General features: G+C 41.5%; 1 protein-coding gene across 1 annotated transcript in view; it reads left to right on the forward strand.

Annotated features, from left to right (window-relative positions):
• Positions 1–284: 284 nt before the first annotated feature.
• Positions 285–16,519, forward strand: part of FMO5 (flavin containing dimethylaniline monoxygenase 5) — a gene marked incomplete at its 3' end in the record, with an annotated part of 36,015 nt that continues 19,780 nt past the window's right edge. The window contains exons 1-4 of the mRNA XM_080692279.1: positions 285–442; positions 10,861–11,049; positions 14,177–14,339; positions 16,045–16,187. Coding sequence (XP_080548405.1) covers positions 308–442; positions 10,861–11,049; positions 14,177–14,339; positions 16,045–16,187 — 630 coding nt within the window. The 5' untranslated portion in view covers positions 285–307. The remainder of the gene's footprint in view (positions 443–10,860; positions 11,050–14,176; positions 14,340–16,044; positions 16,188–16,519) is intronic.

Raw genomic sequence — 16,519 nt, forward strand, 5'->3', positions numbered from 1 at the left:
TTCGCGTCAGTCTCAGCGAATCACTTAAAGGGAAAAGCAGGAAGTGAAAGTGGCCGCGAGCGGGCGGGGAGGGGCCGGGCAGCTGCGGTGCCAACCTCAGCGGTGGGAGATGGGCGCTCTTCTACCCCAAGCGGGTTCCGCCCTCGTCTCCTTCCAATGAGCGGCAGGTGCGCGGGCGGCGGGGCTGCTGGGTTGCAGGTCTTTAAAGAGGGCCGACAGGGCGGGACGGACTGGCGGCGCTTACTTCCCGGCTCTGCTTTCTTAGGACAGAAGACCCTGATCCAGCCGGGAGACATCTCCGGAGACCATGGCGCAGAAGAGAATCGCTGTGATCGGAGGAGGAGCGAGCGGGCTCTGTTGCATCAAGAGCTGCCTGGAAGAGGGCCTGGCGCCCGTGTGCTTCGAGAGGACCGGGGACATCGGGGGGCTCTGGAGGTACCAGGTGGGTCTCCTGCAGCCGGGTGCCTGCGCCCATGAAGCGGGGCAGCGACGAAACTTGCAGTACAGTTCTGCCTGCTGGCGCTCAAGTCTGCGGCGGGTTCCTCTTTCCCTAGTCTGGCAGCAAAACGCTTCCCAGATACGACACTGTCTGTGAAAGCCATACAGAGATATTTTCATTTTAGGAGTTCTGCCGCTATCCAGAAGAGATAAACACTCAGGTCATCAACTGACTATTAGTGCACCCTAGGGGTCGTTTCTGCTCTGTATTAGTAGGTAAAAGAGCTACAGGTATCCGCTTGCGACTCCTTCCAAGAATCCCCACTTTTTCAATCTTTTTTTTTTCCATTAAAAAAAAAAAATCCAGTTCATTTTAGACAACTTTTTGACAGTCCTAGACCTTGGATTGAATATAAAATTTATGGCCTTGTTTGCTTTGAACGCCTTCCCTTAGGACGTTCAAAGTTCTTGGTCTTCCAGAAGAGTCAAAGGGGCACCTGGATTTTCTTATCTTTGCCTATTCTCACAGGTGTGTGTGTGTGTGTGTGTGTGTGTGTGTGTGTGTGTGTAGAACTGGGATTGAACCAGGGGCATTCTACCGCTGAGCTACACCCCCAGCTGTATTTTATTTTTGGAAACAGTGTCTCACTGAGTTCCCGAGGGTCTTGCTAAGTTCCCAAAGCTGCATGCAATCTTCCTGTCTCAGTTCTTCCAAATACTGGGATCACAGGCATGTGTGCAACCATACCCAGTTCCCCACAACTAGTAACAGTGTAGAATATTAACTACTTAAATGATAGTTATGCTTATTAAATGTCAAAGCTTAAAAAATGTCCAAATTGTTTTACTTTTCAACTCATTTTCTTAACTATTAGATGACATTGAGGTGCTCAGATGTGTTTCACAGTTTATAAAACTAACACAGTGGCTGTGTGAACTTTTTAGCTTAACAGGAATACCATCCTTTTGCATCAGTACTCTGTTTGGGAGACTAACTTTATTTGACGGTAGCCCTAATTCAGATCAAGCATGCATGCCCTTAGCAGATCCCTGCGTATTTATCATAATCAGTCTTGAGCAGGGTTGAAAAGCTAATGACTTAGTTTCAAGCAATCAACAGTAAATTCGACTCTTGAAATGTAGCCATAATACGGTGCGGAGCATTGTACTGGTTCCAAAGCCCGTGTCTGTCATCTGCTTGGAGTGTGTTTCTTGAGTAAATGATCTAACCTCTTGGTGTTGCTGTTTCTTCATCCTTAAGATGGGGATAATAGCTTGGGCACAGGGGCGCATGCCTAGAATTCTAGTACTTGGGAGGCTGAGATAGGAGGATCACAGGTTCCAACCCAGCCTCAGCGATTTAGAGAGACCCTCTTTCAAAATAAAAAATAAAGCAGGGCTGGGAACTGTACATTGGAGGTAGAATGCCCCTAGGTTTAATTCCCAGTACCACAAAAAGGGGAGAGGATGACAGCAGTATCCACTTGATAAAATTATCATGGGGAATGAGTGAATGGATTATATCAATCACTCATAATAGTGCTGGGCACACGGTACTACATGCCACTTATAATTTAGGTTTAGAGTGGGCCCCCACATTTGAGGTCTCTGCTAAGTATTCTAGCCAGGTTTGGCACCTACTGAACAGGGATGATATCAGTTGAAGAAGGAAAGAGGTTGGGAAGACAGCCATTATACTGCCTGAGTATCAGATTTCTGGTTTTTATCTCTAAAATAGTTTAAAGTTCTTCTCTGCTAAAAACATACTTTATTTTTTTATTCTTCTTTTGGCAAGATTTCAAAACCTTATGAGCTACTTCATTGAAAATAAACTGTTTCATCATAACTCTTTGATTTCTGTTAAGGTGGACCATACCTTGACAAACCACCATTGTATTCTACAGCCCGGTATGGTAGCTGGCATATAGAAGCTTTCCCAATATATGTATGCTTATTAAATAAATCTCTGAGCAGCGAACTATCCTGAGAAGCTGCTTAGAATACTTATTCAGGAAGAGACTCTTAACCTCACATTTTCTCTGGTTGCAGAGCCTGAGGTATTTAAATATTAATAAAGTTGAATTAAACATATTTTACATTCTGATAGTGGCTTCCTTTCTCTGCTGTACCCTTGCTTGTTATGCAGAATCGTGCTATTCCTTTTCCCACCCCAAACCTTTTTTTATTTTCTAATCCATTAAGGGTTATATATAAAAAATTAGTCCAAGCACTTTGGGATTCCATCACTGGCTGACAGATGTTCATTAAGAATATTGGAGACCCCAGAAATTCTGCTCTCTCCACTTTCTGATGGGTCCCTGGGAGTTGGTATGTTTTCTTCTTTGATATCATCACATATTTCCTTTCCTCTTTCTCTGTTCCACCCGACAAACCAGTATTTGGCTCCTTCTTGCATAACTGAGTAGTGTGTGTGTGTGTGTGTGTGTGTGTGTGTGTGTGTGTGTGTGTATTTTAGCTGACTACTTTTTAAATGATAATTATACCTCTGGGCATGGTGATCTCTAATCCCAGTACTTGGGAAGTTGAAACAGGAGGATCTAAGATTCGAAGCCAGCCTCAGCAATTTAGCTAAACCCTGTTTTACAATTTTAAAAAATATCATAAAATGGGGCTTGGAGTGTATAGGTCAAAGGTAAAATGCCCTTGGGCTCAATCTTCAGTATCACAAGTACTCAAGATTTTAATCTTAATCAGTTCTTGGTCTCCTTACTAAAATTAGATACGACATGTGAAAATAGGTACTAATTGTCCTATCAGTCAATTTACTTTGATATTTTCTTATAAATGAAATAGCTTAAAATGATATATTCCATGTGAAATGATGAGAATTTAATAAGTACTGTAAAATAGATTATGTTGTAAAATAATCTTTAATACCTTTTGTCAGCCTGGGAACTTTTTAAGTCCTGAACGCATACCAAAGCAGTGCTTTTCAAACTTTACTACCTCCAGAATACACTCCCAGACCTATTTTTTATATTTTATTTGGAAACAGGGTCTCACTAAGTTGCCGAGAGCCTCACTAAGTAGCTGAGGCTGGCTTCGAACCTGTGTGATCCTCCTGTCTCAGCCTCCCAAGCACAGGGATTATAAACCGTACCCCACCACGCCTGGTGGAATGGAAGATTTTGATTGAAATAATATTATAATGTTTTATTGTGTTAGTGGCTTGAAGAATAGAAATAAGTGCATACTGGCGTGGAGGTAAGATCTGTGGTTCAGGAGTCCTTTTCCAGTTTTTATTCCTCAGACAATCAGTCACAGTCCCCGGAGCTGTGGGAGCAGTGAGTGTTCGGGATTAGTGCTTTGAGCTGGTGTAAGGGCACTCAGAATGGCCAGCATTTGTCCTGTAGTCGTAGGCTTTCCCGTAATACAGCTTCTAATAAAACTAGGTTGTCCCAAATCCCTGGTAATAATTGTTTATCTTTATACCAAGAAGATTAGGAAAACATCAAAATCTTTATGTGGAATATGCGCAGATAGGCTTCATGGGGTTCATGCTGTGAGACCCAAAGTTCTTATGAGATTGCCTAAAATGAAAAACAAAAATGTCAGCAGGTGGTTCCATGGGTACTAAATGTGTCCATGAGAGGATCAAGCCCACTTTCATCATTGAAGAGCAGAAAATTATTTTGAAAGTGTTGAAGGCAGAAGTACAGAGCCAGAAAGCTAAATTTAAAAAAAAAAAAGCTTCTTTGAGTAATAAAAAATCAAAAGGCCTCTTTTGTGTTTAAAAAAAAAAAAACGATCTGTGGTTCAATTTGCCCAGTGGCCCCAAAAACCTGCTGTGGTAGTATAACTGTTCTCCATGTGTTAAACTTTGACACTTTGGAAGGCAGGGGACAGATTTATGTTTTGTGGCACCTAACATTGTATCAGAGAAACTTTAGAGATAACATTTTAATTCCAAAATGAGCCTGCCATTCTTCAATTTAATGTTTTTAAAAATGTGCTTGTAGCCAGGCATGGTGGTGCACACTTGTAATCCCCGTGCTTGGGAGATTGAGACAGGAGGATCACGCAGGTTCGAAGCCAGCCTCAGCTGCTTAGTGAGGCTCTCAGCAACTTAGTGAGACCCTGTTTCCAAAATATAAAATAGGTCTGGGAGTGTAGCCTGGAGGTAGAAAGCCTCTGGGTTCCACACCTAGTACCACACACACACACACACACACACACACACACACACAAAATGTGCTTGTATGCAAATACCATGTCTAAATAAACTTTTAAAGTTTAGAACAGTTTTATGTTTATGGATTAGGAAGATAGAACTGAGAATATTCCCCTATATTAACATCTTACATTAGTATGAGGTAATTTTCATAATTAATGAAGCAATATCACTAAGCCCATACTTCATTTGGATTTACTTAATTTTCCTAATGGCTTTTTTTTTGTCCCAGAATTCTATTCAGGATACCACATTATATTTACTAGTCATATCTCGCTAGGTTTCTCTTAGCTATAATTTCTTAGATGCTTCTAGAGTGAGTTGTGTGTGTGTGTGTGTGTGTGTGTGTGTGTGTGTGTGTGTATTCAGGAACATTTTAGCTCTGAACTGCACCCTGACCTATTTTATATTGTTTTGTTTTAAAACAGTCTCTCTAGGTTACTGAGAGTCCTGCTACATTTCTGAAGCTGGCCTTGAACCTGCAATCCTCCTATCTGGGCCTCCCAAGTACTGGGATCACAAACATGCACCAGTGTACCAGGGTTCTCCTAGTTTTTGATACCATCAGCAGTGATTGTTTGTTTGTTTTGTGGAGCTAGAGATTGAAGTCGGAGCCTCACACCCGCTAGGCAGGAGCTCTACCACTGACCTACATCCTCAGCTTCCACGGGCAGTTTTGAGGAGCTCTGGTCAAATTTTTTAGAATATCTCTCAGGAGGGATTGGCCTGATGTCTTTCTCTTGATTAGACTGAGGTTATGGATTTTGAGAGAAGGCCCATGGCAGCAAAGTGTCATTTTTATTCCATCATATGAAGGAAATGTACTATCAGAAAGACTTAATAGTAACATTGTTGAGTTACTCTTGATGCCTCCCTAGCAGTAGAGTTAGCAAGGCCCTTTGCTACTCAGTGAGACCCTGTTTCAAAATAAAGAATAAAAAATAGGGCTGGGGGTGTAGCTCGGAGGTAGAAGGTTCCTGGGTTCCATCCCCAGTTCGAGAGAGAGAGAGAGAGAGAGAGAGAGAGAGAGAGAGAGAGAGAGAGAGAGAGAGAGAGAGAATTGTTAGCAGGATGTTTATTGGGATTGTGTTATATCTACAGATCAGAAGAGCTAGCATCATAACAGTATTGAATATTCCAATCCCTGGACACAGAATATCTTTCTATTTCTTTGAATCTTTGCTTTTCTTTATCTTTTTTCTTAGTTTATTCAGTCCGGTACAGTTTTTTGTTAGATTTATACTGAAGTATTTAATTTGGGAGTGTTCTTATAAAAAATTCCAATTGTTTATTTCTGGTCTATAGAAAAGTAAGGGCAATTGACTTTTATCTATTGACCTTTGTATTTTGTAACCCTGCTGTGCTCACTTAATACTTCCAGGAGCTTTAATTTTTTTTATTTTTTGGGATTTTCTACATAGTCATATAATCTGCAATTTAAAAGTTTCTTCTCAACTGTATCCTCTTTATTTCCTTTTATTGTTTTATTGTACTAAGACTTCTACTAAATGTTGAAAAGAAATGATGAGAGGATACCCCAACTTTGTTCCCAATGTTAAGGAAAAGTGTTAGCTCTAGGTATTTTGTAGATGTTCTTTATTAAATTGAGAAAGTTTTCTCTATTCCTAGTCTGTTGAGAGTTGTTATCAGGTGGATGTTGTACAAAATAAGATTTTAACAAAAATAAAAGGGTAGGCATAGTAATACCTGCCTGTAATCCCAGTACTTGGGAGGCTGACGGAAGGAGGATTGTAGGTTTAAGGCTAGCCTTAGCGGCTTAGCAAAGCCCTCAGCAACACAGTGAGAGCTTGTTTCAAAATAAAAAATAAAATATGGATAAGGGTATAGCTCAGAGCAGAACACCCTGGGTATAAGCCCCAGCACCACACACACACACACACACACACACACGCACACACGCACACACACACACACACATACACAATTAAAAACTGATTTAATTAATGCATCAACTGGTCTTCTCTGTTTTAAGTTTTATATATTTAAAATGAATAGCCAGAGCCAGGCATGGTGGTGCTTGCTTGGAATCCCAGCTCTTGGGAGGCTGAGACAGGAGGATCACACAGGTTCGAAGCCAGCCTCAGCTACTTAGTGAGGCTCTCAGCAACTTAGTGAGACCCTGTTTCCAAATAAAATAGAAAATAGGTCTGGGAGTATAGCCTGGATGTAGAAAAGCCCCTAGGTTCCACCCCCCAGTACCACAAAAATAAAATAAAAAATAAAATAAAATAAAAAAGTAAGTAAGTAAATAAAATGAATAAGATAGCCGGGCATGGTGCCACACGCTTGTAATCCCAGTACTTGGGAGGCTGAGACAGGAGGATCGCGGTTCACAGACAGCCTCAGCTACTTAGTGAGGCCCTTTGCAACTCAGTGAGACCCTGTTTCCAAATAAAGAATAAAAAATAGGAATGGAGGTGTAGCTTGGAGGTAGAATGCCCCTGGGATCCATTATTAGTACTGCAAATTAAAAAAAAGAAATATTCATAAGAGATCCATCTGTTAGAAGAAAGTTTACACAAAGAATAACGATATAAACATAGGTGGACGTGGATTTATAATTGTCACATGCATTATAATATATATTTTGTAATTAAACTATAAATTTAATTTTGTGATACATATTACTTTTTTACTTGTCATGCGCCACTTTTATTATTTATTTATTTATTTATTTACTTATTTATTTATTTATTTATTTTGGTGGTACTGGGGTTCCTGGAAGCCCTTCTACCTCGGGGCTACACTCCCAGACCTATTTTATATATTTTTAAAATTTGGAAACAGGGTCTCTTAAGCCAGCGAGGCTGGCTTCGAACCTGCGTGATCCTCCTGTCTCCGCCTCCCAAGCGCGGGGATTACAAGCGTGCGCCACCACGCCCGGCTGTCATGCGCCACTTTTAGTGTTCTTACGTAGGTTTCAAAATCATAGTTCTTGGTATCTAAAGTTAATTCCCATAGTTATGTAACTAATTCATTCCAAGCATTTACTGAGAACTTGCTGTATTTCAGGTACTGTACTGATGACAGAGATATGAAGGTCCTTCTCAGGACCTTCCCAAGGATGGAAATGCATGCATAATCATGGAGCATGTTTAAGTTACCTTTGGGGCAACATGAATGGGGAGTTTGGGGGGCTTAGAGTGTCTACCACTCTAGGGAGAACAGGGAAATCTTCTCCAAGGAAGTGATATTTGATGGGGCATGAATACTATATTGGGATTTTTCAGAAAAAGTAGTAATGTGTGCAAAAGTTTACAGTTGTGAAAGAGCCTCGAATGTTCCAGAAACAATTTAATGATTTAGAAGTATTGGATTCCTTAAGGAAAGCATGAATTACAGGCCAAAAGGTAGATCAGGCTCCATTATGAAATGTGCTCAATTTCAAAATAAGTAGTTTGGTTTTCCAGCGGAAACAATAGAAGCCACTGGGCCATGGAGGGACAGGATTGGCTTTGTATAGAGCAGGATCCTTGTGGAGTGATGTACGATAAATTCTGTAACATGTTGAGATGCTACAAAGTTACTGAGCCATTGGTAGACTTGGGGGACATTTTAAGTTGTTTTCAATTAATATAAAGTTAATTAAATATTTAATAATAATTGCTATTTTTTTGTGGTACTGGGGTTCCTGGAAGCCTTTCTACCTCCGGGCTACACTCCCAGACCTATTTTATATTTTTAATTGGAAACAGGGTCTCTAAAGCCAGTGCAGCTGGCTTTGAACCTGCGCGATCCTCCTGTCTCCACCTCCCAAGTGCAGGGATTACAAGCGTGTGCCACCACGCCCGGCAATAATTGCTTTTTTAAATAATACAAAAATAGATACTTTTATGCATTGAACTCTTATGTTATTTTGCAATTTTCCTTAGAATTTTTGAGAAATGAGTAATATATCTTATTCACAGTTTTTGTTTTTGGGGTGTGTGTGTGTGTGTGTGTGTGTGTGTGTGTGTGTGTGTTGGTAATGGGATTACAAGCATGTGCCACCAGGACCAGCCACATTATTTTAAAATACAATATACTAGCTGAGTGTAGTGGCACATGCCTGTAATCCCAGTATTTGGGAAGCTGAGACAGGAGGATCATAGGTTTGAGAACAGCCTCAAGCAAATAGTGAGACTCTTGTCAACTTAGTGGGACCCTGTTTCAAAATAAGAAAAAAATAGGGCTGAGGGTTTGGCTCAGAGGTAAAATCCCCAGGAAACAAAAATAAATAAATAAAAATAGAAAATACGATATATTTCATTAATTTCTTATATATTAGGTGAAATTTGCTTCTTTTTCTGCATATACCTTTCTCAAAGCAATTCAACAAAATTGAGCATTTACTGACGTGATTTATAGTTTTAAATATTCTTGGAGAAAACCATGGCTACAGCTCAAAGGGCTCGCAGTGTAGTAGGGGAGATATGGAATATACTACAAGACATTTTTTGAGTACTAAGCTGAGAAATAGAAAATTTATAGGAAATGGGACAATACGTAAAATTTTCATTAGACACAGATATAGTCACAGCTACCTTAAAACTTATTCTTTGGATGGGCCACGTATGGTGATTCACATTTAGAATCTCAGTAATTTGGGAGGCTGAAGCAGGAGGTTTGCAAGTTTGAGGCTAGTCTGGACAACTTAGCGAGATACTATCTCAGAAATAAAAAGAATTGGGGATGTAGCTTAGCGGTGGAGCATCTTTGGGGGTCTATCCCTTGTACCATAAATGAAAAAAAAAAACTACTCTTTAAAAAGTATTAAACCTATGGAAAACTCCCTCTTAACTGGGCACTGTGGTGCATGCCTGTAGCCTCAGCTACTTAGGAGTTTAGCCAGAAGGATCCAGCCTGGGCAGCATAGTGAGACCCTATCTCAACAGAAGAAATAAAGTTCTGGAGACATAGCTCAGTGGTAGAATGTACCTGAATTAAATCCCCAGTGCCAGCTAGGCATGCTGGGCTCATGCCTGTGATCCCAGTACTTGGGAGACTAAGACAGAAGGATTGCAGGTTTGAGGCCAGCCTTGGCAATTTAGTTAGACCTATTTTTTTTTTTTTTTTGTACTTGGGTGATTTAACCCAGAGACATTCTACCTTTTTTTTGTTTTTTTTTTGCAGGTCTGGGATGGAACCCAGGGTTATTTAACCTCTGAGCTACATCCCCTGCCCTACGTTTTATTCTTTATTTTGAAATAGGCTCTCACTAAGTTGCAGAGAGCCTCACTAAGTAGCTGAGGCTGTCCGCGAACCACGATCCTCCAGTCTCAGCCTCCCGAATGCTGGGATTACAAGTGTGAGCCACCATGCCCAGCTGACGTTCTACCTTTTAAGTAATACCTCCAGTCCTATTTTATTTCTTATGTGGAAACAGGATCTTACTAAGTTGCGGAGGGCCTAAGTTGCCGAGGCTGACTTTGAACCTGAGATCCTCCTGTCTCAGCCTCCCCAGTATTGGGACTACAAGTGCAAGCCACCGCATCCAACTTGAGAGACCTATTTCAAAATGAAAAGGGCTGGGAGTGGAGCTCAGAAGTAGGCTGCCTGAGTTCAATCCCCAGTGCCACATACAAAAGTCCTCAGTACTGCCAATACCCCCAAGACAGAAAAGCCCTACGATGCAAAAAGTATAACGTATGTGAGAAAAATTAGAAGGAACTTGAAAGGAGAATCATGAAAACCTTACTAGTAGCCAAGAAGAAATGAAACTGTGGATTACGGGGTACAATGGGCACGGTCAGCTTAGGATTCCTACACTGAGTCATTCTTCAATAGGAGTGGGAGGAAACAAGTCTGAGTGTAGACAGATCTAACAACCATCCTCTTTTGTGGCCTTTGGATGCCTATGTTGAGCTTCCTTACAGAATGGTCGTGTAGGCTGAGCTTATTACGTGGCTGCCGGCCTCTACCAGAGTGCGCCTTCTACGAGACCCAGGTACTTAGGACTAGTTATGACTTAACTTGGACGTCATTCAGTGCCATTTCAACTGTATGCAGTTGGACAAAAGGAAGTCATAAAGAAACTCAGGTTCAAGGGATACAAATACCGGGACTTGTGGAGGTGTGAGTGTGTGTGTGTGTGTGTGTGTGTGTGTGTGTGTGTGTAATTTGTTTGATTGGTGTTTCTTTCAGAAAATTTCTTCAAACATTTATTAGCTGTTTGCATATCATGAAGTTAATTCTTGAGTTGCTAAAAAAATGTGTTTTCCTTATTGTAGGATAATCCAGAAGAAGGAAGAGCCAGTATTTACAAGTCAGTGATCATCAATACTTCTAAGGAGATGATGTGCTTCAGTGACTACCCCATCCCGGATCACTATCCCAACTTCATGCACAACTCTCAGGTCCTGAGCTACTTCCGGATGTATGCCAAAGAATTTGACCTCCTAAAGTATATCCGATTCCAGGTAGGAATTCTGTGGGTATCTTCTTGTTTGAAGTTGTTTGTCAAGCCAGTGAGTAACGAGGCTTCATTAACAAGTGCTCACGTGTAAAGAATGGCTTGGTACACAGGTGTCCAAAGACACCTCTTTTTGTTCTCTCTGTACCAAAAAATATACATCGTATCCATGGAAAGGACTCTTTTCTGTATATTTTGACAGTATGTGCAGGAACCCACCTGCCAGGGTGTTTTCAGTGTGTTTCATGCTCTGTAGTTATAATAAAACAGAAGAGGGGACAGGTAGGTAATGAGGATGTTAAAACCTTCTGGTCGGGGCTGGGATGTAGCTCAGTGGCAAAGCGCCTGCTTTGCAGGTGTGGCGCTCTGGGTTCGATCCCCGGTTCCAAAAAAGACAAAAAAAAAAAAAAAAGAACCCCTTAAAAAAAATAAGCTAAGAACAAACAAACAAACAAAAAAAAAAAAACCCCTAAAACCTTCTGGTCCCATAGCTTGTCTGCTATTGCCTATCTCTTTAATACTTTTGGAAGCACTTTCTAATTAATTATTTTACGTGGCAACCACAAAAACATGGTGAAGTCGTTCTTGAGGAAGTTATGGAGGAAGCAAAGACGTTAACTGTAGTGTAGAGGGAAGGCCATGAATCGGGGAGCAAACCCTGAATTCTGAGTCTTGCTCTATTACTAACTAACTTATGATCGAAGGCAAGTGTCTACACTTTAATGTATCTTAACCTTCTTGTTTATAAAACAAAATGATCACTTCTGGTTCCTTCCTGCTCTAAAGTCTTCTGTATGTGATTTTTCTGCAGTTTGCAGTCCTGGCCATGACACATCCTGTTTAACAGTAGTGATAAAAGGGCAGTATCCAGGCACCTTCCAGGGTCAGTTGTTCACAGGCAGTGCTCTGCTTTTTACCCATTTAAGCAAAACTTCCGGAACAAGTTACTGTAGTAGGCAAAGAATACATACATAAAAAAAACAACTTCATCTAGTTAAGGACACATTCAATAAAGAAAAATTGTATTGTACCTTTACTTACTAAATGTAAGTAGAATGATAAGTGTGGTAGATATGTAGACATGACAGCTCAGAGGAGGAGTGTTTAACCCCATAGAGCATGGGCCATCAGGCTCCAGGGAAGGGCTTTTTGGAGAAGATAATATCCAAGCTGAGTCTTGACGAGTAGGAGTCTGTCAAATGAAGAAGAAGTAACAGGGTGATCCAAGCAGAAGCACTGGCTTATATAAAAGCTAAAATCACATGATAGGAAGGAAATACAAATAGTGCAGGAAGGCTAAAACATAGGTGGTAATCTCTATTCATCCACCAAGGTAGTATAGCCAAGGCCCTAGAAACACATAGAAATACATTCTTGGTGTGTCCTTAGGCTGGGTAGAGTAACTCATATTTATTGTTCTGTTTTTGTACGTGTGTGTATGGTACTGGGGATTGAACCCAAGGGCAGTCAACCTCTGAGCTACACCCCAGCCCTATTTTACTTTGAAACAGGGTCTCACTAGGTTGATGAGTCTCACTATTTGCTGAGGCTGTCCTCAAACCCATGATCCTCCTGTCTCAGCCTCCCAGTACTGAGATTACAGGCATGTGCCATCATGCCCAGCTCTTTTTTTTTAAGTTAACAACTATTAGATAGGTCACATTTAAGAACAAATGAAGAAATAAGTACGCCAATATTTCATGACAACTGCTTTTGCTAAATCATTATTGTTTTTATATGAAACTCAAGTTTAGCTAGGTATCTTGTATTTTGCCAGGTAACTCCAATATTACAATATGTAACCTTTGAATTATTCATGCATTTTTTTTTTGGTTTACAGATGAAAATCTGAAAATCATATACAAATTAGATAGTCTCTGTAAAACAAGAAGGTAACCTCAAGCTCTTTACAGAGTGACTAAAAGTACATCTAAAATGGAAACGGTGCTTTACATGGGATCTTTTAGGAAGTATTTAGAATAGATGTAAATGGCATTAATGGTAATTATAGGAGAAAAATTCGACTTTGACTGAGAGATCTAAGAAAGCTATATTGAGAAATACTGCTCGGGAACTATATAAAAATCTAAATAAAAACTAAACTCTCTCACACACACACACACACACACACACACACACACACACACAATTATACCACTAGCCGGGCGTGGTGGCGCACGCTTGTAATCCCCGCGCTTGGGAGGCTGAGACAGGAGGATCGCACAGGTTTGAAGCCAGCCTCAGCTACTTAGTGAGACCCTGTTTCCAAACAAAATATAAACTAGATCTGGGAGTATAGCCCAGAGGTAGGAAGCCTCTGGGTTCCACCCCCAGTACCACCAAAAAAAATAAAAAATTATACAGCTGATAGTTGGACACAGTGGTGTACACCTGTAACCCCAGTATTACAAGGCTGCAACAGGAGGATCTGAGGTTTGAGGCCAGCCTCAGTAACTTAGAGAGACTGTCAGCAACTTAGCAAGACCTTATTTCAAAATTTAAAAAATGAAAATGACTAGAGGTATAGCTTGGAGGTAGAATGTCCCTGGTTTCAATCCCCAGAACACACACACACACACACACACACACACACACACACGATTATACCACTACTCTCCCATCTCATGGCCTCTTTCTTTATAGTTACTTGTAAAATGGGCAAAGGGATTCCTTTACATAAAAAAGAGCCACTGAGATATTTTTCAAGCCATCCAGCGAGACCAGGACATGGGGTAAGAAGACATCAGAGGGGTGTGGATGTCTGGGATCAGGGAGGAATAGGTATTTAGTGAACAGTATCACAGAAACCCAGGAAAACCCAGGCTTTATTCAGGCACTGCAGAACTTTATAGTGTAAACCCAGAGACCTAGTAATTTGTACTTTCCTAGAAGCATAGGAAATATAACAATAGCTTTCCAACTCTATTTTGCTTCTTCAGATAAATTGTCTTACTCACAGCACGACCCAAAACAAAACAGTTCCTTGTGGACCATAAAAACCATATATCCTTGCAAGGGCCCATGAAGTAGCAGCGCCTGTGGTATCAGCCCTTTGTGTAATATTCGGTAGGGAGGGTCATGTCAGGGAAGATGACCGCTGTATAGACCCCTGTGGCTATCACTTTTCCTTTTAGACCACTGTGTGCAGCGTGAAGAAGAGGCCTGACTTCCCTACTTCTGGCCAGTGGGAGGTGGTCACTGAATGTGAAGGAAGAAAGGAGACGACCGTCTTTGATGGCGTCATGGTTTGCACCGGCCATCACACCAATGCTAACCTGCCCCTGGACAGCTTTCCAGGTGAGTGCCGCACCAGGAAGGAAACTGGCCCCCGAGCTGTGCCTGTGACCCAGTCCTAAGGAAGGGACAGGATGCCCGTGGTCTGAGTGAGTCAAGCCCTATTGATGCACGTTCCCCTAAAGATGTCAGGGTCATTTGTATTACTACCATTTAGGGGATAGGGCTGATGGCAAATTTAGAGGTTAGAGGAAAATTAGAGCTCTATCAACAGTCACACATTGCACATCCTTGACTTTTCAGTCAAGGATGGACTGTTTGTAGGATGGTGATCCCATAAGATTTCAATGGAGCTTAAAAGTTCTTATTGTCGCCGGGCGTGATGGCGCACGCTTGTAATCTCCGCACTTGGGAGGCAGAGACAGGAGGATCGCGCAGGTTCGAAGCCAGCCGCGCGCGCTGGCTTAGGAGACCCTGTTTCCAAGTAAAAATGTAAAAATAGGTCTGGGAGTGTAGCCCGGAGGTAGAAGGGCTTCCAGGAACCCCAGTACCACCAAAAAAAAAAAAAAAAAAAAAGTTCTTATTGTGGCCGGGCATGGTGGCGCACGCTTGTAATACTCATGCTTGTGAGGCTGAGACAGGAGGATCGCTCAGGTTTGAAGCCAGCCTCAGCTACTTAGCGAGGCTTTCAGCTACTTAGTGAGGCTTTCAGCTACTTAGTGAGACCCTGTTTCCAAATAAAATATAAAAAAGGTCTGGGAGTATAGCCCAGAGGTAGAAAGCCTCTGGGATTTACCCCCAGTACCACACACACACAAAAAAAGTTCTTATTGTCTAGTGATAGCTGTTATAACGTCATATGTAATGTAAAACATTACTCACCTGTTCATGGTGATGCTGGCATACACAAGCCTGTGCTGTTGCTTGTACAAAATTATAACCCATACAATTATGTATATAGCACATAATACTTGATAATAAACAGCAACATTACTGGCTTGTATATTTCCTATACTATACTTTTATTTTAGAGTGTACTTCTACTTATTAAAAAAAGTTTACTGTAAAATAATATGCCATGTACGACCAACAAGAGCCTCCCTAGCTCATGTTTCCCATATCGGGTGATGCCAAGTGATTGACCTGTACCATCTAGTTCTATGTTAGTACATTTATGATAGCTGTATATATTCCCATCAAGCGACACATGCATATATTTAGTTTCACAATGACTAATGTGAAATGGTGGGAATGAGTGGGTATTTAAGGGAATGAACAGACAAAAGAGAATGATGGTTTTCCGAGACAATTTGGATCTGTGAGTCTGCGAATCCCCAAAACAAACTACTTATGCTAAGGAAATCACAAGGTACCAGTCTGAAACTCCGGAAGAAAAACTTAACAAACGTATTAAAAAAGGCAATAGAAGCTGGGTGTGGTGGTACACATTTGCAATCCCAGTACTTGGGAGAGGATGGCGGGTTTGAAGCAAGCCTCGGCAACCTAGCGAGACCTTCAACAACCTAGAGAGACCCTGTTTCAAAACAAAAAATAAAAATGGCTGGAGGTATAGCTCAGAGGTTGAATACCCCTGGGTTCAGTCCTCAGTACCCCTCCCCTCCATAAAAAACAAAGAGTAGCTGAATAAAGGGAGAACCTGTGGAGATTATATGCTTCAACTTTAAAATTTTGCAAAATAAAAGTGATTTGTTAAATGACTTCCTTCATATAAGCCATCACCCATTAATTACTTTTCCTTCTTTTGCAGGAATTGAGAAGTTCAAAGGGCAGTATTTCCATAGTCGAGACTACAAGAATCCAATGGGATTCACTGGAAAAAGAGTCATTGTAATTGGCATTGGGAATTCCGGAGGGGATCTGGCCGTAGAGATCAGCCACACAGCCAAGCAGGTCTGAACGCATAACTGCCTTCTCTGCCTCACTCAGGCTGCACTCTCGCCAGGGATGTAGACCCAACAGAGAGCACGGGGTAGCACAGGCCCTCAGCACCAGCCACACAGGGCGTGGCTTCCTTGCCTTGGTTGGTAGCATCATGATGGGTCTGTCTGTCAGTTGGCCTACACTTAGGAGCTAATTCATTGCTGCAGGCTGCAAGCCCAATCCTAGTGGGCCTCTGGCTTTGGTGAAGACCAAGCGTTTGCTGGGAGAGGGTTGTGAGATTGTGATCAGTGTGACTCTTCCCTGTTGGCCAGGAGAGCACCGGGGTCTCACGTGTAAGAACG

This window comes from Muscardinus avellanarius (genome assembly GCF_963383645.1).
Source record: "Muscardinus avellanarius genome assembly, chromosome: 3".
In the NCBI taxonomy this organism is placed as follows: Eukaryota; Metazoa; Chordata; class Mammalia; order Rodentia; family Gliridae; genus Muscardinus; species Muscardinus avellanarius.